General features: G+C 50.4%; 1 protein-coding gene across 1 annotated transcript in view; it reads left to right on the plus strand.

Annotated features, from left to right (window-relative positions):
* LOC128847393 (zinc finger protein 436-like) overlaps nt 1-26170 on the plus strand; it is a 60221-nt gene that overhangs the window by 22236 nt on the left and 11815 nt on the right. The window contains exons 2-3 of the mRNA XM_054046785.1: nt 12171-12297; nt 13082-14283. Coding sequence (XP_053902760.1) covers nt 12171-12297; nt 13082-14283 — 1329 coding nt within the window. The remainder of the gene's footprint in view (nt 1-12170; nt 12298-13081; nt 14284-26170) is intronic.

A 26170-nucleotide genomic window follows, 5' to 3' on the forward strand; every position in this document is an offset into this window, starting at 1 on the left:
TGGTGTTGGTATACATTTTTTTTTCTTTTTTTTTTGTATAGGAATTAGATACAGTGCTCCTGTCTGCTAATTTCTAAGTTAATATCTGCAAAAAATCTAGTTTTCAGGTTAAAGTTGCACCTCCCACCAAAATCTGAAATGGCACCCTGGGGGGCCCAGGAGTGGCCAGAGAGCTGCAGGATGGCCAGGGGCTCCAGCAAGATGCACCCCCGTGTGACAGCGCAGAGCCCGCCTTGAGCTGCAGGCTGGGCACCACAAGCCACAGCAGTAGTGCAGAAGGAAGGGTGGCTATATACTATGCTACCCTTATTTCTGCGCTGCTCACAGGTGCCGGCTTCCTCCAGGCCCCAGAGATGTTCAAACTCCCCCACACACACACTCTGCTCCAGGCCCCGCCCCCACCTACCGAGTTTCCCTGCCTCTTTTCACCCAGTTCCGCCCCCTCCCCTGAACGCGCCCCGTCCCCACTCCTCCCCCGCCCCCCAGGGCCTGCTGCACGCCGTGGAACAGCTGATTGCGGCGGGCGGGCGGCACTGGGAGGGAGGGGGAGGAGTTGATCGGCGGGGCCGCCGGTGGGCGGAGGTGCTGGGGGCAGGGAGGGAGGTGGCTGTCCAGAGTCGGCGCCTCTGGTGCTGCTGTTGGCAGCAGTGTTGCCTTCAGAACTGGGCACCCAACCAGTCCTGGCCACCCAGCCAGTGCTTAATTTGTGCTGGGGGTGAGCCCTGGCACCTCTTTCTATACAAATTAGGCACTGCGGGGAGGCAGCGGGGCCTGGAGGTCATGGTGGGGACCCGGGGAGGGGCGGCTGTGGCAGTGGGGGTTGGGGAGCCATGGGGGCCAGGGGCGAAGGGGGGGTGGGGAGTTGTGGGGGCCAAGGAAGATCGGAGGTGGGGAGCCCGCAGGGGTCTGGTGCCCGCAGGAGCCAAAATACAAGTTTGCCCAGGGCACCATTTCCCCTAAGGCCGGCCCTGCAGGGAGCAGGTTAAACAGCTCCAGAGCCAATACTGGAAAGCCAGGGATGAGAACCATACCTTTGGGAACTCTCCATCCCCCTGCCGCTTTTACAAGGCACTGCACTGAGCCCTGAGCCCCCAGCCTGTTCAGCCGGGATGGCCACCTTCTTACCTCCGAATTTCGTATAGCACCGGAGGGGAGCCAGCAGCCGCCGGAGGAGGTTAGCGCAGCCATTCCCGTGCTCATGCCAGGAGCACCAGAAGCTCCCTAGAAGTGGGGGAGCCACCGGCGCCCAAACCGGGGCCCCACCCCCCACTCCACCTGAGAGCCTCTTCCCGGGACCATGCCCCCTGCTCCCTCCTTTCGGCCCCCTACTCCCCCTGCCCCTGTCGTTCGCCCTTAAGGCAGGTAAAAAGTGATGGGGCCTCCCCTATTCCGGCCCTCTTGGCTCCCGCGGCCCATGCCAGTCCTTGAGATAGTTTTGCTGCTGGGTCCACACTGGTAGGAGCTGTTTGATGACCCCCCAAAGGAGCAGCCAGTTGCGGAAGCAGCAGCAGAAACAGAAGGGGCAGATGTAGCCTCAGAGCCTGGTAGGTTTTTGGCACCATGTCTGGTGTTATGAATGTACGAATGGGAGGAGAGGGGTTTCTGGTATATGACCCAGCGCACTGTTTATTACAAGCTGTGGGAAGCAGCATGTACCCACTAATGGTGAAATGTACACCAGCGTCTTAATCCTCACCCCCCACATACCTACACCCCCCCCCCCACCACCCATGGAATTCAAAGTGGAGACCAGGAAGCGCAAACAGCAGGGAAACAACCATTTAACGTTACCGTTCTACTAGATACCTGCAAGTTCTTACAAAGATGCGTCGGGGTGTTAAATATAAGACCCGGATATTGCCTTCCATTTTCATACACCACACCGTACAAATCGCCTACGTCACGGTGTACCTGTGAACAATAAATTGTACAGCGCGGAAGTGTAGTGCGTGGGTGACGAATTCACTGTCTGAAATACGCGGGTGGTACACAGTCTAGAAATGTGACAGGAAAGTGGGGGCCTGCCTGTGCAAGCCATGCTATCCTGTGTGTTTGCATGTAGTCCGTAGGTAGATGTAGTCAGAGTAGGCTGTATCGTAAGCCATAGGGAAGCAGTAATCTGTGCAGATGCTAACGCAGCAGCCGGTTGATTTCCACCGTGAATTTCGACCCAATCGCAGGTTCTGATAGCTGCAAACTTTTCCCGTAGTACGAACTCCAAATAGGCAATCATATTTCAGGGCAGGGTGTATTTTCCGGGCCCGAGGCTATACGACATCAGCCTATTCCATTCATAGATGAGTTGCTTAGACATCAAATGCTTGAAAAACCTCTGTGGCATACACAGCCGGCTTGTGAGCGGTACCTTGGAATGGAATCTCCCTTTGCCCTTCAGGAGCCACCAGGATTGTTACGTCCTCCAGAATGTGGAACGCCTGAAAGGACTGAGAATCCTTAGGTAGCAAACCAGAGCACCTCCCACTCTCCCCAGGCTACAATGGCCTGCAATTTTTAAATGTATATTTTAAATCAGAACAACAGGATAGTGAGCTAGATGGACCATTGGTCTGACCCAATATGGCCATTCTTATGTTCTTAAACATATAGCAATTGTGTATTTCACCTTACCATTTTGTGTGCCGTCTTTTCACTCTGCTTAACTCAGGCCTGTCCATGGAGCATCTGGGAACTTAAAGTGTCCTTCTGAGAATATAATGAAGCTGAATTCTCCCACCGACATAGCTACCACTTCTTGCTAGGGTTACCCCCTTTGAAATGCAAAAACCCAGCCCCCCACGCCCAAGGCAAGCCCGCCGCCTCCTCCTCCTCCACTGTGATCAGAGAACCCGGATTGAGAGCAGCGTGCCAGACGGGAAACCTTCATCAACTGTGCCCAGCCCGGGTGGGGACTTTCCCCAACCCTCAACCACCAGGCAACTCTGCACCCTCCCTTTCAACAGCCACGTATAGTATCTAGAAAGATAACACATAGAACTAAGATTGATGACATCACTGGTCTCCTCACTCTCGCGTGACTCAAACCCTATCTCACACACACACACACACACGGGTGCGTGTTGGTGGGCAGACAGCTGCTGTATTTTCCACAGTTTTGATCTGTTCTCATTTCAACTGCAGAAGTGGGAACGCTGCACCATCTGTAGCTGGGCACAGAAACTTTTATTAGCTACCCCAGGGTCCTATGAGACTAGGATACAAATCTTTAGGCCCACGTGGAAAAAAAATAAACCTGGCAGTTTAAAATATTTTTCTGGCAAATCCATTAAAAAAAAAACAAAAAACAGCCAGGCTGCTCACATACCGGCCAGGTGGTACCCCTACCTCTCCACGAAGTGGATTAACTAAGGCTACGTCTACATTGCGCACTTTACAACGGTGCCGCTGCAGCCACGCCGTTGTAAGGTGCGCTGTGTAGATGCTCTTTGTTGCCGGGAGAGAGCTCTCCCGGTGACAAAATAAAACCCCCTCCAACGAGGGCAGTAGCTTCGTTGCCGGGACAGCGTCTCCCGCCAACGAAGCTCTGTCCACACCGGCGCTTTTCGTTGGGAAAACGTTTGTCGTTTGGGGGAGGAGAGGTGTTTCTCACACTCCAGAGTGACAAAAGTTTCACGGCGAAAGTGCTGTGTAGACGTGGCCTAATTCATTTACGCGCTGCAGCGGGGCAGCTGCTCCAGTGCAAACCTGTAGGTGTAGACAAGACCCTCAACACTGTAGCCAGTGCAAGTCACTTCCAGCTGCCCGGATCCCAGTAATAAACCCATTGCACTGCAGCCACCTTGCCTCTTGGGGGCTCTGCATCCCCCAACCCCAGGCAGCCTCTCCCAGCAATTCACTCACCTCCCTACCGCAGGGGAGCTGTTTCTTGGGGGCACGGGCTGCGGGTGGGGTCCGCTCTTGCAGGGCAGAGAGACGGAGTGTGGCAGGATTCCTCCTGGGTGGCAGATCTGGGTGTGCATCGAGAGGGATGTGGAGGGGGGGGGAATTAATCAGCTGCTGTATCTAGGGTGACCAGATGTCCCGATTTTATAGGGACAGTCCCGATTTTTGGGTCTTTTTCTTATATAGGCTCCTATTACCCCCCACCCCCATCCCGATTTTTCATGTTTGCTGTCTGGTCACCCTAGCTGTATCCCGAGGGCTCTGGTTCTTTCTCAGGGGAGGCTCTGTCTCAAGCTAGTCTCTGTAAAAAGAACAGGAGTACTTGTGGCACCTTAGAGACTAACAAATTTATTAGAGCATAAGCTTTCGTGGACTACAGCCCACTTCTGTGTTTATCTTCCTAGGTCAGCTCCTCCTCCTCCATTGTGATCAGAGAACCGGGAATGAGAGCAGCCTACGCGGGGGAGGGAACCTTCATCAACGCCCCCCCTGTGCCCAGTCCAGGTGAGGACTTTCGTCAGTGGCTGGAACCAGCCTCTGGGGCAGCCCCGGCCTCTGCCCACACCAGCACCGGAGCCAGAGCCTGCAGGTGATGGGGAGAGACCTGGGGGAAAGGGCCAGGGATCGGCAACATGACTCTGCCCTGGGGGCTGGAACTAGGGGGGCTGCTGCCGCACCCCCTGGCTTGAAGTGGTTTTCATCATATGCAGGGTTTGGTTCAATGGCTCTCAGCACCCCCACTATACAAATTGTTCCAGCTTCTCTAGACTCTGCACAAACGGTCCCCCCTGATCCTCAGATCTTGCAGCTCCTGGGAATCTGCTCCCAGGGATCTGCGCTGTGTTAAGGAGGGGGCGTCATTTCAGAAAAATTTGGGTGAGGGCTGAAGATAGACTATTATCTAGTATATGGAATCCTGCAAAGTCCAGGTGTGTGTGTGTAACAACCTTTTATGTACTTGAAAGTCTATTAGTCTATATGTATCTGCCTGGGGACCAAATATTTAATATTGGGCTTTTCAATCTAGCAGAGACAAGTCTAACACGATCCAATGCCTGGAAGTTGAAGCTAGAGGTATTCAGGTTGGAAAAAAGGTATAAATATTTAGCGGCGAGAGTAATTAACCATAGGGATAATTTACCGAGTGTCGTTGTGGATTCTCCTTCACTGATCATTTTAAAAGCCAGATTGGCTGTTTTTCTAAAAGATCTGCTCTAGGAATTATTTGGGGGCAGTTCTGCGACCTGTGCTCTACGGGAGGTCAGACTAGATGGATCTAGATGGTCCCTTCTGGCTTTGGAATCTACAACTCCTTCAGTCTTTCCTTTATACTGCTTGGGCCTTTGATTGGCAGACCACGGTCCCCTTCTCAGGCCATAGCTTCATGACTGGAGGTGGGGAATTTGCATTCACCCCCAGTATGTATCCCCCAGGAAAACCACGTAACACTTTCCCCCCCCAAAAGTCCATTCTTGTCTGGCACATGCTCAATGTGATCCTTTGAACCCCCAGGTCTTGCGTCATTCTGCACCCAAAGGAGCTGATGGTTGGGATCCTGAACCCTAAATGTGTGTGAACTTGGTGCACCGCAGAAGGGGAGTACAATTTCAGCGGCCCTGAAACTGCGACAGTGGGTAAGTCCATTTCACCTTTCTCAATCTCCCAAAGTTACTGTGTCGTCTTCTCCTCTTTGCTGTTCCCCTTTCATCCTGGCTTGGGGAATGACTCCTGTCTGGATTCTCTCTCTATCCCAGCAGGTGAAGGGAAGGTGAGTGAGAATGAAGAGGAGAATTCCCAGCTGGAAAGTCCCGAGCAAATGGAACTGTGCGTGATAGTATCAGGAAGACATGAATGTAACGTTTCCTGCAGTATTGACCAGGGAAGATCCTGTGAGAGTCAGGGCATGTCCGAGAGAAGCCAGCTGTGGAAGGAAGTGATTAAATCCATTAATTGTGGAGAAAGATGCACAGACCTCAAGGAAACCACAGCCCAGCGAAGAATCCACACACGAGAGAAAAAACACACGCACAAAGTGTGGGAAAAGCTTCAGTTTGAGATCGCAGCTTTTTAGACACCAGAAAACCCACACGAGTGAGACACGCTATAAATGCCTTGAGTGTGGAAAAAGATTTAGTGACAACTCACACCTTATTGGACATCAGAGAATTCACACAGAACCTTATAAATGCATTGACTCTGGGAAAAAGTTTAATGACAAAACACACTTAAATACACATCAGAGAACCCATACGGAAGAGAAGCCCTATAAATGCCTTTACTGTGTGAAAACTTTTTTTCAGAGCTCAGATCTTATTTCAAATCACAGAATCCACACGGGAGAGAAACCGTATAAATGCCAGGACTGTGGGATGAGATTAAGTTGGAGGTCAAACCTAATTCGCCATCAGAGGATCCATACAGGAGAGACATCTTATAAATGCCCTAAGTGTGGCAAAGAATTTAGTGATAAGTCACGCCTTTTGGGACATCAGAGAATCCACATGGGAGATAACCCCTATAAATGCCTTGACTGTGGGAAAAGTTTTAGTGATAACTCGCACTTTGTGACTCATCAGAGAACCCGCTCGGGAGAGAAATCCTATAAATGCTTTGACTGTGGGAAAAGTTTCATTCAGAGCTCAAGGATTTGGGTTTTCCCCTTTCATTAGAATGATGTTAAAACTTCTGAAAATAACATGATCCTATAAGAAGACTCCAAAGGTTTAGACAGTTCAGTGGAGACCAAGTATAAATCTGTTCTCCTGAGTTTGAGTCAGAAGGAACATGCTCTGGGACGTCACTTTCCATGAACCTAATTGTATCGTACAGCCCGGTCTGTATTGTGGGTTGTTCCCTCTTTGCTGAAGGCCTTTTGGTCACATAGAATCATAGAATGTAAGGCCAGAAGGGACCCATAGATCATCTAAGCTGACCACCTGTATATCACAGGCCACCAACCGCACCCTAAGCCCTTCCATGGAAATGAAATAGTTCCCGTCTTTGGATATTAATTTAGTTTGACGTTATGAAAAGCCGATTTATCTGGGACTTCACAAGACAAATGACCCTTTGCCAGAAGAGGCCTTTTTTATTTTATTTGGTCTTTCCCTCCACTCACTGTCATGAGATATCTGTGGTGTTTGAACAATTATAATTCTAAATAACCACAATAAACAAACACCAATGGGCGAGTGTGAGAGTCGCAGTCTGAGAGGCAGAGACTGAAATGGGGACGGAGGTTACTGCCTGATGCCCTGCAATGAGGTGAGAGCCCGTCAGGAGTGGGGAGAATGTAGGAAGTGGGAGATGCAGACCTGGGAAACTGCAGGGTTTTCTCTTGAGAGCCAGACAGCTAAGGCTGAGAACTGTTAACTTGCTGCACTGGGGCCTGATAGAGACAGGAACTAGCCTGCAAGTGTTGGGTGAAGCCATCCCTGAGTTCCACAACGCACAGTCAACCTGTGGAACTCTTTGCCAGAGGATGTTTTGAAGGCCAAGACTATAACAGGGTTCAAAAAAGAACTAGATAGATTCATGGAGGATAGCTCCATCGATGGCTATTAGCCAGGATGGGCAGGGATGGTCTCCCTCGCCTCTGTTTGCCAGAAGCTGGAAATGGGCGACAGGAGTCCCTGATCACTTGATGATTCCCTGTTCTGTTCATTTCCTCTGAGGCACCTGGCATTGGCCACTGTCAGAAGACAAGATACTGGGCTAGATGGACCTTTGGTCTTTCCCAGGATGGCCGCTCTTATGTTCTTATGAATAGTAAAGAGCTACGAAAGGATCAGGCTGAGTATTATTATGAATCGTGTTCATCACAGCTTAAGGGCGCACTGAGAAAGGGTCTTCCTTGTGCTAGGCACTGTACAAACAGAGGAGCAGATCACAGCCAAGAAGGAAGCCAGGGAACTATCCACAGACCTCTTCAGCCCTGAAGCCAGGCCAACCCCCATCACCATGGCCAAAGTGAGAGCTAGTCTACACTAGAAGTGCTACAGCAGTGCAGGTGCACCAATGCAGCACCTCTGGTGAAGATGCTCTATGCCGCCAGGAGACTGCTCTCCTCTCGGCATATTAAATCCACCCCCGCGAGCAGTATAAGCTGGAATGAATTTTGTCCAGACTTCAGATCAAGTTTGCGTCTCTTTTCTGCGCTGTTTCCAGTTTTTCAACATCCTTTTTAACGTGCAGATACCAGAACTGTATCTGCTATCTCAGTATTGGTCTCCCTAGTGCCATTGACAGAGGTAAAATGACCTCCCCACTCCTTTGTTTGTACATCCAAGGGTCACATTAGCCCTTTTTGCCCCAGCATCACAACGGGAACTCATGCTGAGTTGCTTGTCCATCATGACCCCTAAACCTTTTGCAAAGTCACTGCTTTTCCAAGGGTATTTAGGGGCCTTGAAATGCAATGCCTAGAAACCCCAGTCGCCCCCAAAATCCCAGTGTAAACAAACCTTAAGTATTATTTTTTTATTTTAGGCTGATATAATCCACTGCAGCCTTTGTCTTTGGCCTGAAGAAAGGGAGAAAAGCAGTGGGGAGAAGACATGGGGTTTTAGTTGGAATGCTCTGGATCAATTGCAGGGCTAGGGTCTGACACAGTACAAAGCGATTCACTTGGGGTCTGGCTACAGCTGCCAAACACCCCCTCCAGCTTCCCCTGCTGCACCCTCCCTTCACTTCCAGCTTCCCCCCCCCCCCCCCCGGGAGCTGCAGGGGGCGCGTTGATCAGTGACCCGGGCGGTGGTGGGGTTGGCGGGGCAGGTCTCTATAGGGAGCGAGGAGGGATTTCGGGCGGGGCCCCCCCGGCTGAGCGGGGTATGGGGCGGGGGGGTCCGTAGCTGCTGCCCCCACAGGGACCGGTTCGTGCTGGGAGGGGGCGGGCTGCGCTCGCTCGGCCTCTGTTTACCTTCCCGGGTCAGATCCTCCATTGGGAGCCGGGAGCCCGGGCGGAGCCGCTGCTGCTCCCCGGCGGGGTCCGTGCGGGGCGAGACCGGCACTAACCCCCCTCCCGCCCCGGGCTCTGCCCGCCCCAGCCCCCGAGCCGGAGCCTGCAGGTGATGGGGGGACCCGGGGGAAGGGCCGGGCCGGGCCGGGGCCGGGCGGGAAAGTGACTCTGCACCAGCGGCCCCAGATCTCGCCGCCCCGGGCAGCTGCTCCCTGGCTGGGAAGCGCCTGGCGGAGGGACCGGAGCTGCGGCCCCAGCAGCGAGTCGCCGCCCGGGCTCTGCGCAGGATCTGCCCCCGGGGCCAGCGGGGGGTTCAGGCGGGGGGAGAGCGGCTGGGGGGGGGGCATGGGCGGGCCCCAGGGGGTCCCTGTTGTGTCCCTGGGGCTGGGCTGTCAGGGAGGGGGGGGGGAGAGAAATGAGACTGAAATGGGGGCGGGGAGGGGGAGGTTATTGTTGATCTGCAAATGTAACCCCGCTACAAACCTCCGAGCCCCTCCCTCCCCGGAGACAGGCCCCTTCGTGCCCCAGCGATGGGTGAATCTCCCCAGCACTGAACTGCTGCTGGGCCCTGTTTGCTCCATCAGAGACACCTGCTGTGAACGGGGGCAGGATCCTGGTCTACTGAACAGCCCGGAGTGTGACCCGCTCCCAGACTGTGTCCTAATGCCCGTGTGCCAGGCAGCCTGAATAACCTGCTACTGGTGTAGTGTGGGGGGTTATAGTGAGATCAGTCCGCTCAAATTTTGTTTCTCTTCTACATACAAAGGCTTGGAAGGATGGGAATTTTGTCATAAATGTGGGTAAATGTCAGTTTCTCCATAGACACACAAAGGGTGGGTGAAAAAAGATTTCCATCAGAAATAAGGAAATGTACAGATAGGCAAATGAATAAAATGCTGCTATAGAATTTCTTAGAGTTTGATTTAAAGATATTTACTTGGTATATTTTGACATGTGATCATGACTGCGTGTGTTTAAGATGTGTAAACCTTTAACTTTTTCAATTCTCAATATCTACAGTCATTAATTGTTGTCTGATCCACCCCACAATTTCCCACAACTGCAAAAATGTAAATCGGTAAAAATTGAAAATAAATCCTTAAAACTAAACATTCATATTACCATTGAAATGATAAAAAATCATCAAATTCTGCCAATCCTGTACATAAGTCTAGCATAAATAATACATAAATAAATCACCACTAGTCTAGCCCCTTTTCTCTCCATTAATATAATATTCCTGTGTAACCCCTCCGATTTTTTTCCTTTTTCTGACTTCCCAGATTTTTATGTAAAAGCCTTTCAAATTTTGTCCTCTTTCTGTTTATTAATTAACATATTATCTGCATAAATGTTTTCCTTATTTTTCTCTAAATACCCACTATAAAGAAAAAAAATAGATTTTGCCGTCTCCCTCTCCAGTTAGCTGAAATCAATCCTTTCCTATTTCCCTAATTTTCTCTCTCAATTGTCAAATAGTGATATAAAATCGCAACATTCACTGCTGTTTGCACTCTAATTTTTGTATTATATAAGATGTTCTTAGTTTTGTAGGAGAAATGTTGCCCTGAGTCACTTATTTCATTACAAGGGGGAAATGTCACATACTCTAAAGGCCTCTAGACTCTAGCAGAGAAAGGCATGAGAAGAGTGAATGTCTGGAAGATAAAGCCAGTGAAATTCAAATGGAAAACTGGGTGATTAAGTACTGGAGAAAACTACCAAAGGAAGTGGTGGATTTTCCATCTCCTGCCTTTCTGATAGACATGTTTTAGTCCAACACAAGTGACTGGGCTCAATGCAGGAGTAACTGGACAAATTTCTCTGGCTTGTATCATTCAGGAGGTCAGACAAGATTTTCTGAACCCAGGGTTGTGAGTTCAATCCTTGAGGGGGCCACTTGGGGATCTGGGGCAAAATCAGTACTTGGTCCTGCTAGTGAAGGCAGGGGGCTGGACTCGATGACCTGTCAAGGTCCCTTCCAGTTCTAGGAGATGGGATATCTCCATTAATTAAGATTTTCTAAATTCAATGTTCTCTTTTCCGTTTGGCTTCAAAAATCCCTAACACCAAATGGAGAGTGGGTGGGTGGGTGGGTGGGAGATTAGACTCCCCAATGATCAACTCACCATGATATGGGAGAAGGAAATTGTTTCCTCCTTCTTTAAGCCTCCCCCATGTAGGGAACCAGTGTCTCCCAGATACTGATGGGAAAATCACTGAGGGCACGATGTACAAAGGGATTTAGGCATTACAATGATCAGCATAGCAGCACGTAATGTTTAGGTGCCCTGCCTCCCAGTGGAAACCACAGCCGTGAGTTAGGCTCCCAGGCTCCCTATATTATCCCTGGGCAAAGTTAAGCACCGAAAAATGGGATCCACAAAACATGCTGACTGGGGAGCTGCCAGAGCTAGCGAACAGGAAATGCTGAGGAGAGGGGTGGGTCATGCACCCACAGGTGCTGACTTTCCAAAGTGCCGGGGCTTCCTCGACCTCCGGCTCTGCCCCAGGCCTTGCCCCCACTCTACCCCTTCCTGCAAGTCCCTGCCCCCACCCTGCCTCTTCCCGCTCCCCTCCTGCCGCGCCTCTTCTAACCCCCTCTCCTGAGCGCCTCGTCCTCACTCCTCCTCCCACTCTCCCCCAGCCTCCTGACGCCTTGAAACTGCTGATTGTGGCAGGTGTGGGGAGGGAGGGGGAGGCACTGATCCGTGGGGCCTGCCGGTGGGCAGGAGGTACTGGAGGGGTGGGGAGAGCTAATGGGGGGCTGCCAATGGGTGCTCAGCACCCACCATTTTTCCCCCATGGGTGCGTCAGCCCTGGAGCACTCACGGAGTCGGCGCCTATGCATACACCCCTGCCTCTCAAAGGGACCTATCTCTACTTGGTCAGTCTCAGCTGCGAATGCCACCATGCAGAGGCTGCTGTGGAATACAAAGGGGGCACCCAGCAGTGAGGCCCAGGAGAGAGGCCCCGTCCCCTCACTCCCAGCTGCTGGGAATGGGGAGGGGGTTGGGATTTCTGTCCCTGGACCCTGTTGAGGCGCTCCACCTCCTCTATCAGCCTCTGGTTAGTAAGTGTGTGATGAACATGAAGGCCTCTGCTCTCCTCCCTCCTGGGAGGGACAAGGAGCTCTCTCTTTCTCCCCTCCTGAAGCCTCCTAGCTGCTCTGAGTAGGGTGAGGGTGGGATTCTGCTACCCTTTCTCCCCCCCTCCTCCCAAGAGCTTCCATTTTATCGGCCCTCCTCCCCCATGAATAGCGGGATAGTAGCTGGGGCTGCAGGTGCTGAGTGGGGGACTCTTGTTGTTTCAGATGCCGGTGACCTTCGAGGAGGTGGCTGTGTATTTCACCCAGGGGCAGGGGGCTCTGCTGGACCCCGCTCAGAGAGCCCTCTACAGGGACGTCATGCAGGAGAACTACGAGACGGTGACCTCGCTGGGTAAGGGATTCCTGTCCCCTCGGTTATTAGAAGCGGGGGAGGGGGGGGGGTTGTGATGTAGTCAGTTTGGCTTCTGCTCAGGTTCTTCCCAATTCCCTTAGGTTACGTCTGCACAGCATCTGGGTGGTGTGATTCCCAGCTCAGATAGATGTACATGCACTAATTCTGCTAGAGCTAGTGCCTAAAAAGAGTGGCAGAAGCATTGTATTGGACTATCTGTATTCATTCATATCTGTTCCCCTCACTTCCTGGGACTAGCTCCATCCACGGGGCAAATGTCACCCACCCACGCTGACTGAGATCTGGCAGGAGCTCCCAGTCCCCAGATTTTACTTCCCCCTGGGTATTTGGAAGGGATCTGGAGGCAGAATCCAATTTCTCTTGGTGCTCCGTGTTGTCTGTTACAGGTAGGTTATTTCTTCCAAGCATGGAGGCTCTGTTTTTTCTTTAATTTATTTTCAAAACCTCTGTTTCTGGCTTCACCCTGTGGTGCCGTTGTTGTACCTGATGCTGTACAGTGTGAAGGTAGAACAAGAGGGCTTCAAAAAACAGAGGTGTCTCCATGCTTGGAAGATGAGGAGGAATATCCCAGTTCTAATGGATCCTGGCGCACCAGGGACCCACTTCAGAGAAGGAAAAATTACAGAGGGATTAGTAAATGTTCCCTTTCTCAGTCTCCCGAGTGGTTGTTGTATTGTTTTTCCCCTCTTTGCTGGTCCCCTTTCGTTCCTTCCTCCCCGGCACGGGAGATGACTCCTGTCTGGATTCTCTCTCTGTATTCCAGGGCGTGCTGGGATGATGAGTGAGAACGAGGAGGAGAATCCACAGCGGGAAGGTGGTGAGGACGTGGGTCTGCAGGGAACGGTATTGGGAAGATCCAAGCAGAATTTTTATAAGAATCATAAACCAGGAAAAACCTGCGAAAACCAGCGCAGGTCGGCGAGGCTGCTGGGATATGACCCAGGGAAGAAAACGTGTGAACCCATAAATGATGGTGGAGATTGCAAGGACCTCAAGGAAACCACAGCCCAGCAGAGAATCCCTACAAAAGAGAGAAAAAACACATGTACCGAGTGTGGGAAAAGCTTTATTAGGAGGTCACATCTTATTTCCCATCAGAGGATCCACACTGGAGAGAAACCGTATAAGTGCCTTGTCTGTGGGAGAGGTTTCAGCCAGACCGCACACCTTATTTCACATCAGAGGATCCACACGGGAGAGAAACCCTATAAGTGCCTTGATTGTGGGAAAGGTTTCATTCAGGGTTCACATCTTCTTAGGCATGAGAGAACCCACACGGGTGAGAAACCCTATAAATGCCTGGAGTGCGGGAAAAGCTTCATTCAGAGCTCGGATCTTATTTCACACCAGAGAACCCACACAGGAGAAAGAGCCTATAAGTGCCTTGACTGTGGGGAAAGTTTTGATTGGAACATGCAGCTTGTTAGACATCAGATGCACCATACAGGAGAGAAACCCTACAAATGCCTGGATTGTGGGAAAGCATTTAGTGACAGTTCAGCCCTTATTATTCATCAGAGACTCCACACGGGAGAGAAACCCTATAAATGCCTCGACTGTGGGAGAAGATTCAATCAGAACTCACTCCTTACTAGACACAAGAGAACCCACACTGGAGACAAACCCTACAAGTGCCTGGACTGTGGGAAAAGTTTCAATCAGAGCTCATACCTAATTGCACATCAGAGAACTCACACAGGAGAGAGACCCTATATATGCCCTGAGTGTGGGAAAAGTTTCAGTTGGAGCTCAGATCTGACGGCACATCAGAGAACCCACACAGGAGAGAGACCTTATAAGTGCCTGGAATGTGGGAAAAGATTCCTTCAAAGCTCAAATCTTAGTGTGCATCTGAGAATCCATACGGGAAAAACACCCTATAAATGCCCCGACTGCGGGAAAAACTTCAGTCAAAGTTCAAACCTGACTAGACACCAGAACACCCACATGTCAGGAAAAACCTCATAAATGCCTCAACTGTGGGAAAATGTTTAGTGGTAAAGCACAATTTAATACTCATCAGAGAACCCACCCTGGAAAGAGACCCTATAAAGGAATTGACAGCGGGTGAATGTTTAATGACAAAGCACACCTTAGTATACATCAGAGAACCCACACACAGGAGAGAAGCCCAATAAATACCTTTATTCTGGGAAAACTTTTTTTCAGAGCTCAGGTCTTATTTCACAGCACAGCATCCACATGGGAGAGAAACCATATAAATGCCAGGACTGTGGGATAAATTTCAATCATAAGTCAAACCTAATTCGACATCAGAGGATCCATACAGGAGAGACATCTTATAAATGCCCTGAGTGTGGGAAAGAATTTAGTGACAAGTCACGCCTTATGGAACATCAGAGAATCCACACGGGAGATAAACCCTGTAAAAGCTTTATTCATCCCTTACATCGTATTGTGCATCACCAAATCCATTCAGGAGAAACACGCTATTGGGAAAAAGTTCCCTCGAAGTTCAAACCTGACTAGGCACCAGAGAATCCACATGGGAGAAATCGCCATAAATGCCTTGACTTTGGGGAAAAAGTTGAGTGACAGGTCACCAGATCAGAGAATCCACACTGGAGATCGTGCCTATAAATGGCTGGATTGTGGGAAGAGTTTAACTCAGAGTTCAGTTCTTATTTCACGGCAGAGGAGCCACAGCGAACACAGAGATGCTTTGAATGTGGGAAATGTTTCATTCAGAACTTTTTACACGTCACAGCCCCTCCTCCCTGCTGCAGCCCTGGCTGCTGGGCCGAGGGCCTTTCTGCCGCCGAGAGTTGTCTAGAGCAGGAAAACTGGTCAGGGTTGGTAGCTGGCATGTTTAGCCCTGACCTGGACCAAACCTCCACCACTTCTAGTCTAAACCAACCCTGAGCATCTCATTTATACAATGGTCCCAATCTAAGTTCCCTGTAAGCTGCGCAGCCACCCATCAAGCTATCAAGTGCCGCACACTAACGGTGCCCCTCCCCACCCTGCTCCTGCCCTCTGCCTTGGAGCTGCTCCCAGGAACCTCCTGCTTGCTATGCAGAGCGGGCGGGGAGGGGGGGCATTGCTGTCAGGGTGTCCCATGCTCCTGTACCCCATCTCTGCAGAGCGGGGGAGGCAGAACACGACAAGGCTCAGGAGTGGGACGGAGGGAGCTTGCTGGTGGCTGCTGCTGAGTCTGTTTTGAGTGCCAATCTACCTAAAAGGGCAACATACTTAAAGGGGCAAGGCGTGTCTCACACACACAAACACAAAATATGTGTGTCTGTCTCTCTGGGCTGGTCTACACTGGGGGGGGGATCGATCCAAGATACGCAACAAAGTATCTTGGATCAAATTATCTGGGGTCCACACGGCGCGGAATTGACGGCCACGGCTCCCCCGTCGACTGCGCTAATGCCGCTTGCTCTGGTGGAGTTCCAGAGTCGATGGTGAGCGCATTCGGGGATCGATATATCGCATCTTAACGAGACGCAATATATCGATCCCGGATAAATCGATTGCTACCCGCTGATACGGCGGGTAGTGAAGACGTACCCTCTCTCTCACACACAGTGTGTCTCTGTCTCTCAGACACACAGTGTCTCATGCACACACACTGTCTCTGCCTCACACGCGCACACACTATCTCTGTCTCTCTCACACACACGCACTCTGTTTTTTACACTCACCTCCCAACACATACTTGCATTATTGTTACTTCTTGATACTTCCTGTAATTTTATTCTTTCAAAGTGCTGTTGTTTGAGTTTTTTGACTGGTCTATGCATGTCATAATTTTTATTTCTCTCTTACGCTTAAATTTAATTCTTTGAGTAGTGAGTTTTAAAATGCCTAATATCCTGGCTGGAGTAATTATCCCTATGATAACTTTTTAAAACTATATATATTATCTCTAGGTTATTTGTTTCTACTGGTGGCACACATCTGCACGTTACCTCCGTAATTTGGTGCACATAACAAAATTCATTCCGTACACGGATGGAAAAAATTAGAGGGAACATTGGTTGCAACCCCCACCAGATCTGACGCCTGAGGGCCGGAGATGAAAGTGTCACAGACCTGGAGGGGGAATTTGGCTCCATCCTAAACGCAATATGATTGTTCTGACCCTAAATCCCAGTTTCCATCTGTGGGTAAAGCGGCTTCTGGCCTTTTTCTTGCCCAGCTGTTTGTTTTCAGATGGGAGTTTGGGTTTTCTCCTTTCATTAGGATGACGTTAAAACTTTTGTAAGTAACATGACCATATAAGGAGGCTCCGAATGGGACAGATGTAGACAGTTCAGAGGAGAAAATGAGTAAATCTGTTCTCCTGATTTTGAATCACCTGGAACATGCTCTGGGATGTTGATTTATATGAACCTGGAGTGTCTTATAGTCCACCCTGTATTGTGGATTGTTCTCTATTTGCTGAAGGCCATTGGATCCCATAGTAGGATATTAGTTTTGTTTTACAGGATGTAGTGCAGATTTATTGGAGACTTCATAAGACAAAGGACCATTTGCCAGGACACTCTCATTTTATTTGTACCATTTTCCGACACTTCGCCATGAGATTTTAGTGTTGTTTGGACAATGATTATTATAAATCACCAGCAGCACAACCACTGATGGGGCCAGTCACAGTCCAAGAGGCAGAGACTGAGACGTGGTCTACACCTAAATTTATGTCAACACAGTTACGTTGCTCGGGGGGGGGGCGGGGGGAGGAGTCTAAATCCCAGAGCTGTATAGTTAAACCAACCTAAACCCTTGTGTAGACAGGGCTACGTTGAGGGAAGAATTTTTCCATTGACCTAACTACCGCCTCTCGGGGAGGTACGTTATACTTAAATTCATAACTTTACTAAACACTACAAATCATGGATTGAATAGAGATGCTCACACTGGATTTATGGCTTATTACAGGGATGGCCAAACTTACTGCCCCTCCGAGCCGCATATAATAATGGAATGGGGTACCTAGGGAGGTGGTGGAATCTCCTTCCTTAGAGTTTTTTAAGGTCAGGCTTGACAAAGCCCTGGCTGGGATGATTTAGTTGGGGTTGTCCTGCATTGGACTAGATGCCCTCCTGAGGTCTCTTCCAACCCTGATATTCTATGATTCTAATCTTCAGAAGTTTGAGAGCCAGGCACGCCTGCCGAATCTCAGGACTTCTCCTCTGCAGCAGGGCGGTGGGAATAGGGGGTTCTGCCCTGTTGGGAGGGGAGTCTCGGGGCTTCAGCACCATGGGAGGCACCTGCTGGGGCTCAGGGCTTCAGCCCCACTCCCGCTGAAGCCCCGAGACTCACCTCCCTGCTGGGCAGAAGCCCCTAGCCCCACCACCCTGCCTCAGGGCAGAAGCCCTGAGCTCCCCCACCACCACCAGCTTGGTAGGTGGAGAATGAGGGGGGCGCTGTGGTAAGCTACGTCAGCCCTACTTTAACGGTACAAGAGCTGCATGTGCCTCACAAGCCAGGATTTGGCCAGCCCGGCTTATTATAACAATCTATAACCCACATCCCCTTTCCCCTCACTTCTTGTTTTCCCCTCCTTTCCCTTCTACAACCGGAGAGGCGTTAACTGGCCTCTTCACCTTGAAAGCTCCTTTGAAATCCATGTTAACTTACGCTTCTGTTCCCCCTTGTAGTTAGCTGTGACCCTCTCCGTACCACGATTCAGAGCTCTGTGTAAGCTCGAAAGCTTGTCTCCCCACCAGAAGTCGGTCCAGTAAAAGAGATCCCCTTCCCCACTTTGTCTCTCTGACATCCTGGGACCAACCTAGCGACCACGCCGCTGCATATGCGGATTTGCTCTGTAAAAGGCTTTGAGCTCCACGGGTGAAAAGTGCTAGTTAGGAGCGAGTTGTTACTATTCTTGATTTTATGAGGGTGGCACAAACGTTGTTGCTTCTTTAGGCCGAGTTCATCACTCACCGCAAGGGAAGATCGCCTCCCCACACGGCAGGGTGAGGCTCGCCTGAGGAGGGGCAAAGGGGCTGAGTTGGAGGGGAGGGGATAGGTGGGGCCAGGGGCACAAATGAGAAGAACTGGTTGGAGCAGCGGGGGGGAGAGGGGGGGGCAGGGCCTGGCTTGGCGTACAGCTCAGGCAACATAAGCCAGGAGTCATGGAGCAGGAGATGGGGTAGTCCGGCCTAGTGGTCAGAACCGGAGTCAGGAACTGAGCAGGGCTGGACTGGCAGGCGGAGGAACAAGCCCAGCTAAAGACATAAGCATCGAGCAGCCGCGGGCCAAGTCCTCCTACCGGGTTTAAGAGCAGTCCTGGCAATGTTACTCAGCCAGTTCAGCCAAGCAGGGGTTTCAGCTGCCATTAGCCGGCTGATCCCAGGCCAGCTGCAGGCTCCCCTTCCTGGCACAAAGCAATTGGCCTCTATTAAGCTGCTGCCTGGGATATGGGTGCACCACCGCAGAGGTCTCCACGCGGCTTGTCAAGTGCTCACTAATGGCTTCACGGGAAGGGGAAGCTGGAAATCATGGAGGGGGAAGTTCTTTGTTGCAGGGGATGATGGGCTAAGTTCCCTCTAAGCTGAGCGGCCTATTAAGCGCTGCGTGGGCGCTCAGGGCTGCGGCGGGAAGAGATGCCCCTCCCCCAGCCGCGGCACCTCAGCCCCGACCCAGCCCAGCCCTGGCCCTGCCACGGAACAGGCGCCCCTCCCCCAGCCCAGCCCAGCCCTGAACGTGCCTCTCCCCCCCAGGTGCTGCTGCGGGGAGAAAGAGCTGGGAAGGGAGTCCTCTCTCCCCACTGTAGCCCCAGGGAGCCCCACTGCACCCCTCATCCCCAGCCCCATCCCAGAGCCCACCCCCCCAGTCGTAGCCCTCATCCCCACCCCCCGCACCCTAACCCTCTTCCCCAGCCCTGAGCCTTCTCCCACACTCTGAACCCCTTGGCCAACCTGCCACCTGAATTTTATGTGCACCAATATGGAGCTGAGGTGTGCCACATCACCGCCATGTTGGTGCACCTAACAAAATTCATTGCGCACATGGGTGGGAAAAATTAGAGGGAACCCTGATGGTGGATGGTGGAGAGGGAGAGAGAGACACCCGTCTTCTCTCAGGTGTTTAAAGTTACTGTAGCCAGTGTGGATAAAACTGTCAAGGTGCTGGGCCAAAGGCCGTTATCTGGGATTTCTCTCCCTGCCCTGTCAGTAGCTCCATGTTCCAACCATTTTGAGACGCAGCCATCATCCCAATTCCACCTTCAAAATGTGTCCAGGATGGGGAAGGGGGAGGACTGCTTAGGAACCACAGAGCATCCTTGGCCTTCAGCTAGCCACAGCAGTGCCTGAACTGCTGAAAATTGCCCAAACCACCACCAGAATATATTCCTTTTCCACTAAAAAAGAATCTAGGAATTAAACTGACCAATGAACTTTGTTAATCCTGAGTGAAGACTGCCTGGGGGTATCTCAGGCCATTCCAGAGCTTGGAGTTACGCAAACCTCCAACCTCTGAAAAGCCTGAAACCCATAGTTAAGGGACACACCAAAACAACGTCAATCATTTGGGCTATGCCCAGAGCGCACACGCACTCCCGCTCGGCCTGTGCAGAGCATGCTAGCACTGAGAGACTAGGGCCTGGTCTGCACGGGCGGGAGGGATCGACCTAAGATACGCAACTTCCGCTACGAGAATAGCACAGCTGAAGTCGATGTATCTTAGATCGACTTAGAGTGACTTACTTCGCGTCCTCGCGGCGCGGGATCACTGGCCGCCGCTCCCCCGTCGACTCTGCTTCCATCTCTCGCCCTGGTGGAGTTCCGGAGTCGACGGGGAGCGCGTTCGGGGATCGATGTATCGCGTCTAGATGAGACGCGATACATCGATCCCCGATAGATCGATCACGATCCGGCGGGTAGTGTAGACATACCCTAGGGCACATGACAATGGTAGGACAGAACCTATCCCCTTCTTTTTGCTACGGCAGATCTTGTTTTTTAGGTGAGCTGTCGTGCACAGGAGCTGCCTGCACCAGAGCAAACACTGAGCCCGCTGAATAGAAACAACCTACCCTTGTGAAGTTTTACAGCCCCTTCCCCCTCATGCCGAGAAGGATCCAACACTACACTTTAATTTACCCATAGCCCATGGGCCACACTCATCACCCACCTAACTGCTGACAGTCCTCATGGCAAGAAGCCCACTGGAATCAGTCTGTCTTACCTGTGTGTTAGTATTGCTAAAATAGATGTAAAGTTTATAAGAGTGTGTTTAGATTTTATAAGCTGCTTGTAAGATGCTGCAGGCATTAATCTTGTTATGAGAGGATATAAAGTGTCTGCTCTGTGACTGTGTAAGTCACAAACAGGAAAGAAACATTAGCTTGTATAAAATCCTCACTTCCTATCTCTGGAGCCAGGCAAATTACCGGACACCAACTATTGTAAAGTACTGGTCTCATGAAGGCACATCAGCAGCAGATGACCCATCGGACACCATAGAACAAAAGACTCTGTTCATCGCTCTTCCCGCCTCGCCCCGGCAATGTGAGGTGAGGATATGCCGGCAAATTTCTACTGTTAGGGGGCTTGCAAAGAAAGAGGAATAAAAAATCCCCTGCAAAGAAGTACTAAGTTATCTGTATGTTGCTGGACTTTGCGAGGGCAAGATTTCTAAGCAAAAGCATGGGATCCCCAGCTATACAGCCTGGCATAGCCCTAAAGGACTTGTAAAGGTTACTTATGATAGAAACTCTTCTTACTTTTTGGAACTCAAGACTGTAACTCATTCATGTGTATATGTTTAACTGCTTTAACCTTGTAAATAACTCCCATTTCTTTTCCTTAGTTAATCAGTCTTGCTAGTTTATTACTGGATTGGCTACAAGTGTTGTCTTTGGTGTAAGATCTACAGTGCAATTGATCTGGGGTAAGTGACCAGTCCTATGGGACTGGGAGTAACATGAATATTGTTGTGATTTTGGGTTTAAGGGACCATCTGTCATGAAAGGAAGCTCGCCTAGAGGGAAAGAAAGACCAGAGTGTCCAAGGAGGCTGTCTGTGACTCCATGGTTAGGCTACTGGGGCCTGAAGAGTTTACATTTAATATCTGGCTGGTGAAATCTAACTATAGAACTCAGCTGGGGTTTGGGCCCTGTCTGTGGTAGTCTGCCCCAAGGTTGGCATTCATGCTCGAGCTGCTGAGGGACAGCTTGACACTAAGCCAAATCTCCCATGCTGCAGATTGAACCAATTAGTTCTTGTCCTACCTTCAGGGGCCATGGATAACCATTGATTCCTGTCCTCTCTACAGCAGCCCGTAATGTATTGGAAGACTGTGATCAGGTCCCCCCTCCGCCTTCTTGTCTCAAGACTAAACCTGCCCACAAGCTGCTTTTCCCATAGATGGAATCCGGGAATTAAGTTCAGAACGATCACACAGTATTGGGGATTCATTTGAACTCCCCTCCAAGTCTGTAACTTTTTCATAAAAAACAATGAGGAGTCCTTCTGTTAGTCTCTAAGGTGCCACAAGGACTCCTAGTTGTTTTTGCTGATACAGACTAACACGGCTACCATTCTGAAACCCGTCAACATCTTCACCAGCAACCCTCACGAGTCTGACTTAGCATGAAAGAAGTCAAAGATATGTTCAAGGCAATTGGCTTTATTTTTTAAGACATCATGTCAGTCCTAGGGATGGAATCGATAGAATTTATCTCCTGTGTGGAGTCTCCACTGTCAATTCCACTTCAAGCATTTTCCATGTTAAAGATATTTAACAGGTCTATTCTCTGTATAGGTTTGCTGATGCCTGATACAAGCTGACCCCAGCCGAAGCTTCTCCCACATTCAAGGTTTCTCCGCCATGTGGATTCTCTGATGTGGAATATAGGTTGATCTCCAACTGAAACTTTTCCCACAGTCGAGGCATTTATAGGGTCTCTCTCCTGTATGGATTTTGTGATGTTTAATAAGGGCTGTGTTGTCAATAAACCATTTCCCACAGTCCAGGCCCTTATATGGTCTCTCTCCTGTATGAGTTCTCTGATGTGAAATAAGGTATGAGCTTTGATTAAAACATTCCCCACAGTCCAGGCACTTATAGGGTTTTTCTCCCATATGGCAACTCTGATGTGAAATAAGATCTGAGCTCAGAACAAAGCTTTGCCCACAGTCCAGACATTTATAGGATTTCTCACCAGTGTGGGTTCTCTCGTGCCTAATAAGATCTGAGCTCTGAATTAAACCTTTCCCACAGTACATGCATTTATAAGGTTGCTCGCCCGTGTGGGTTCTCTCATGCCTAATAAGATGCGAACCCTGATTGAAACCTTTCCCACAGTCAAGGCATTTATAGGGTTTCTCCCCCGTGTGGATCCTCTGATGTGAAATAAGGTGTGATCTCTGAATGAAGCTTTTCCCACACTCGGTGCATGTGTATTTTCTCTCTTTTATAGGCATTCTCTGCTGGGCTGGGCTTTCCTTGAGATCCTTGCAATCTTCACCATCATTTATGGGTTCACACGTTTTCTTCCCTGGGTCATAGCCCAGCAGCCTCTCTGACCTGCGCTGATTTCCGCGGGTTTTTCCTTGTTTGCGAGTCTCATAAAAAATCTCCTCGGATCTTCCCAATACTGTTCCCTGCAGACCCACGTCCTCGCCACCTTCTGGCTGTGGATTCTCCTTCTCATTCACCATCCCAGCACCCCCTGGAACACAGAGAGAGAATCCGGACAGGAGTCATTCCCCATGCCGGGGAGAAAGGAACGAAAGGGGAACAGCAAGGAGGGGAAACACAACACAGTAACTGCTGGGGAGACCGAGAAAGGGAACATTTACTAACCCCTCTGTCATTTTTCTTTCTATGAAGTGGGTCCCTGGTGCTCCATGATCCATTAGAACTGGGATAGTCCTCCTCATCCTCCAAGCATAGAGGCACCTCTTTCTTTTAAACCCTCTCTCTCACTCTAATTTCATAGTGTGACGCACCAGGTACAACAGCGGCACCACAGGGTGAAGCCAGAAACAGAGGTTTTGAAAATAATGAAGGAATACAGACAGGACAATATGATGCCTGATACCTCCTTGTGTTTCTGACTCCCCCATCCTGTGGCTGGGGGAGTGGAGATCAAAGTCTGGCTTAAATCTGTGATCTACAACCCATCCTGGACAATGATCCCTCACTTTCACAGACCTTGGGAGGCAGGCCAGTCCTCGCCCACAGACAACCTGCCAACCTTAAGCATATTCTCACCAGCAACCACGCATCGCACCATAACAACTCTAACTCAGGAACCAACCCATGCAACAAACCTCGATGCCAACTCTGCCCACATATCTACACCAGCAACACCATCACTGGACCTAACCAGATCAGCTACAACATCACCGGCTCATTCACCTGCACGTCCACCAATGTTATATATGCCATCATGTGCCAGCAATGCCCCTCTGCTATGTACATTGGCCAAACTGGACAGTCACTACGCAAGAGGATAAATGGACACAAGTCAGATATCAGGAATGGTGGTACACAAAATCCTGTAGGAGAACACTTCAACCTCCCTGGCCACACAATAGCAGATGTAAAGGTAGCCATCTTACAGCAAAAAAAACTTCAGGACCAGACTCCAAAGAGAAACTGCTGAGCTCCAGTTCATTTGCAAATTTGACACCATCAGATCAGGATTAAACAAAGCCTGTGAATGGCTATCCAACTACAGAAGCAGTTTCTCCTCCCTTGGTGTTCACACCTCAACTGCTAGCAGAGCACCTCACCCTCCCTGATTGAACTAACCTCGTTATCTCCACACTGATATATACCTGCCTCTGGAAATTTCCATTACTTGCATCTGAAGAAGTGAGGTTCTTACCCACGAAAGCTTATGCTCCCAATACTTCTGTTAGTCTCAAAGGTGCCACAGGACCCTCTGTTGCTTTTTACAAAATATTTGATTAACTGGCACCCTCCATTCCCCCAACCGGATAACTACGCTTTTGCTGTACTTTCTCATCTGTTTGTGCGTGTAGGGGGAAACTGGTCTTTACCCCCCAAAATCTCATCCTTCCAAGCCTATTTATATAGAAGAAAAAAATATTGAACAGATTGATATCAAACTAACCCACACTAACTACACTAACAGCAGTTTTATTCAGGCTGCCTGGCACACGTGTTATAGGATACGGTCTGTGAGAGGCTCACAGTTCAGTAGACCAGGATCCTGCCCCCGTTCAGAGCAGGTGTCTCTGATGGAGCAAACAGGGCCCAGCAGCAGTTCAGTGCTGGGGAGATTCACCCATCGCTGGGGCACGAAGGGGCCTGTCTCAGGGGAGGGAGGGGCTTGGAGGTTTGTAGCGGGGTTACATTTGCAGGTGAACAATAACCTCCCCCTCCCCCGCTACTCTCCCCCCCATTTCAGTCTCATTTCTCTCCCCTCCCTGACAACCCAGCCCCAGGGACACAACAGGGAACCCCCCTCGGGCCCGCCCATGCCCCCCCCAGCCGCTCTCCCCCCGCCTGAACCCCCAGCTGGCCCCGGGGGCAGATCCTGGGCAGAGCCCGGGCGGCGACTCGCTGCTGGGGCCGCAGCTCCGGTCCCTCCGCCAGGCGCTTCCCAGCCAGGGAGCAGCTGCCCGGGGCGGCGAGATCTGGGGCCGCTGGTGCAGAGTCACTTTCCCGCCCGGCCCTGGCCCCGGCCCTTCCCCCGGGTCCCCCCATCACCTGCAGGCTCCGGCTCGGGGGCTGGGGCGGGCAGAGCCCGGGGCGGGAGGGGGGTTAGTGCCGGTCTCGCCCCGCACGGACCCCGCCGGGGAGCAGCAGCGGCTCAGCCCGGGCTCCCGGCTCACAATGGAGGAGGCGGCAGCGTCTGACCCGGGAAGGTAAACAGAACCGGTTAAGAGTTATGGACATATACTGAAATCATAATTAAAATGTCTTCAGACTAGGCATGCAGGGGAAGTTGATAAACAGGTCTATCCTAAACAAAGGAATGTGTGTTATCCTCAATTTACATATAAGCAGTAAAGAGACCCATCAAGCTATGAAGGGGTGGAGGCAAACCTGGGGAGAAGACAGCATGGAGTTTACAACCAGCAGGAGAAGCTTAGTTAGGTCTTTCCTGAAATCTAATGACACACTGTGATGTGTTTTTGTGTCTTTAGAGGAACAAACGAACCATATTATTTCTCTGAGCTGGACATTGGAAAGCACCAGATTTGGGGACAATACGGGATTGGGAGTTCTGCCCTCTTGTATCTGTCTAGTGATGGATGCCGAAGATATCTCCCAACGTTCAATGAACTTGTTTCAAGGGGCAGGAGGACCTCAGGCTGTTCTTTCCTTCCTGTGGGCTTCCCATCTTCCCCTGTGATTTCTATGTAAATAGAGCTTCCATTGTTCGATTCCACCATGCTTAATTTACATAGGAGACAAGTAGATAGCTGTGACATTCCCTCCTCTCTGGGCAGACACTACAGCCTAATATCAATTAGTATCCATGATTCCTTTCATAATGATAATTCACAATAATATTAATCAGTGCGTCACTAGCTTTCAGAAAAGACCTCACCCTAGACCCTCTTATAACACAGTAATATTGTATATAATCAGTTGATTCAATTGTTTATCACATCAGGTTCTGCCCCTCCGTCTTTATAGCCTTGTAAACCTTTGAAATGTATTCTTCTGAAGAGTAAAACCCAGACCAAGCTTCCATCTCCTGCTGGGTGAAGAGGCCATGCTGTCTTCTCCCCCACTTGTTTGTGTGAGGTTTGCCTCCACCCCCTTCATAGCTTGATGGGTCTCTTTACTGCTTATATGTAAATTGAGGTGAACACACTTTCCTTTGTTTAGGATAGACCTGTTTATCAACTCCTCCTCACATACCTGGTTTGAAGACATTTTAATTCTGATT

Source organism: Malaclemys terrapin, chromosome 13 (genome assembly GCF_027887155.1).
Source record: "Malaclemys terrapin pileata isolate rMalTer1 chromosome 13, rMalTer1.hap1, whole genome shotgun sequence".
NCBI lineage: Eukaryota > Metazoa > Chordata > Testudines > Emydidae > Malaclemys > Malaclemys terrapin.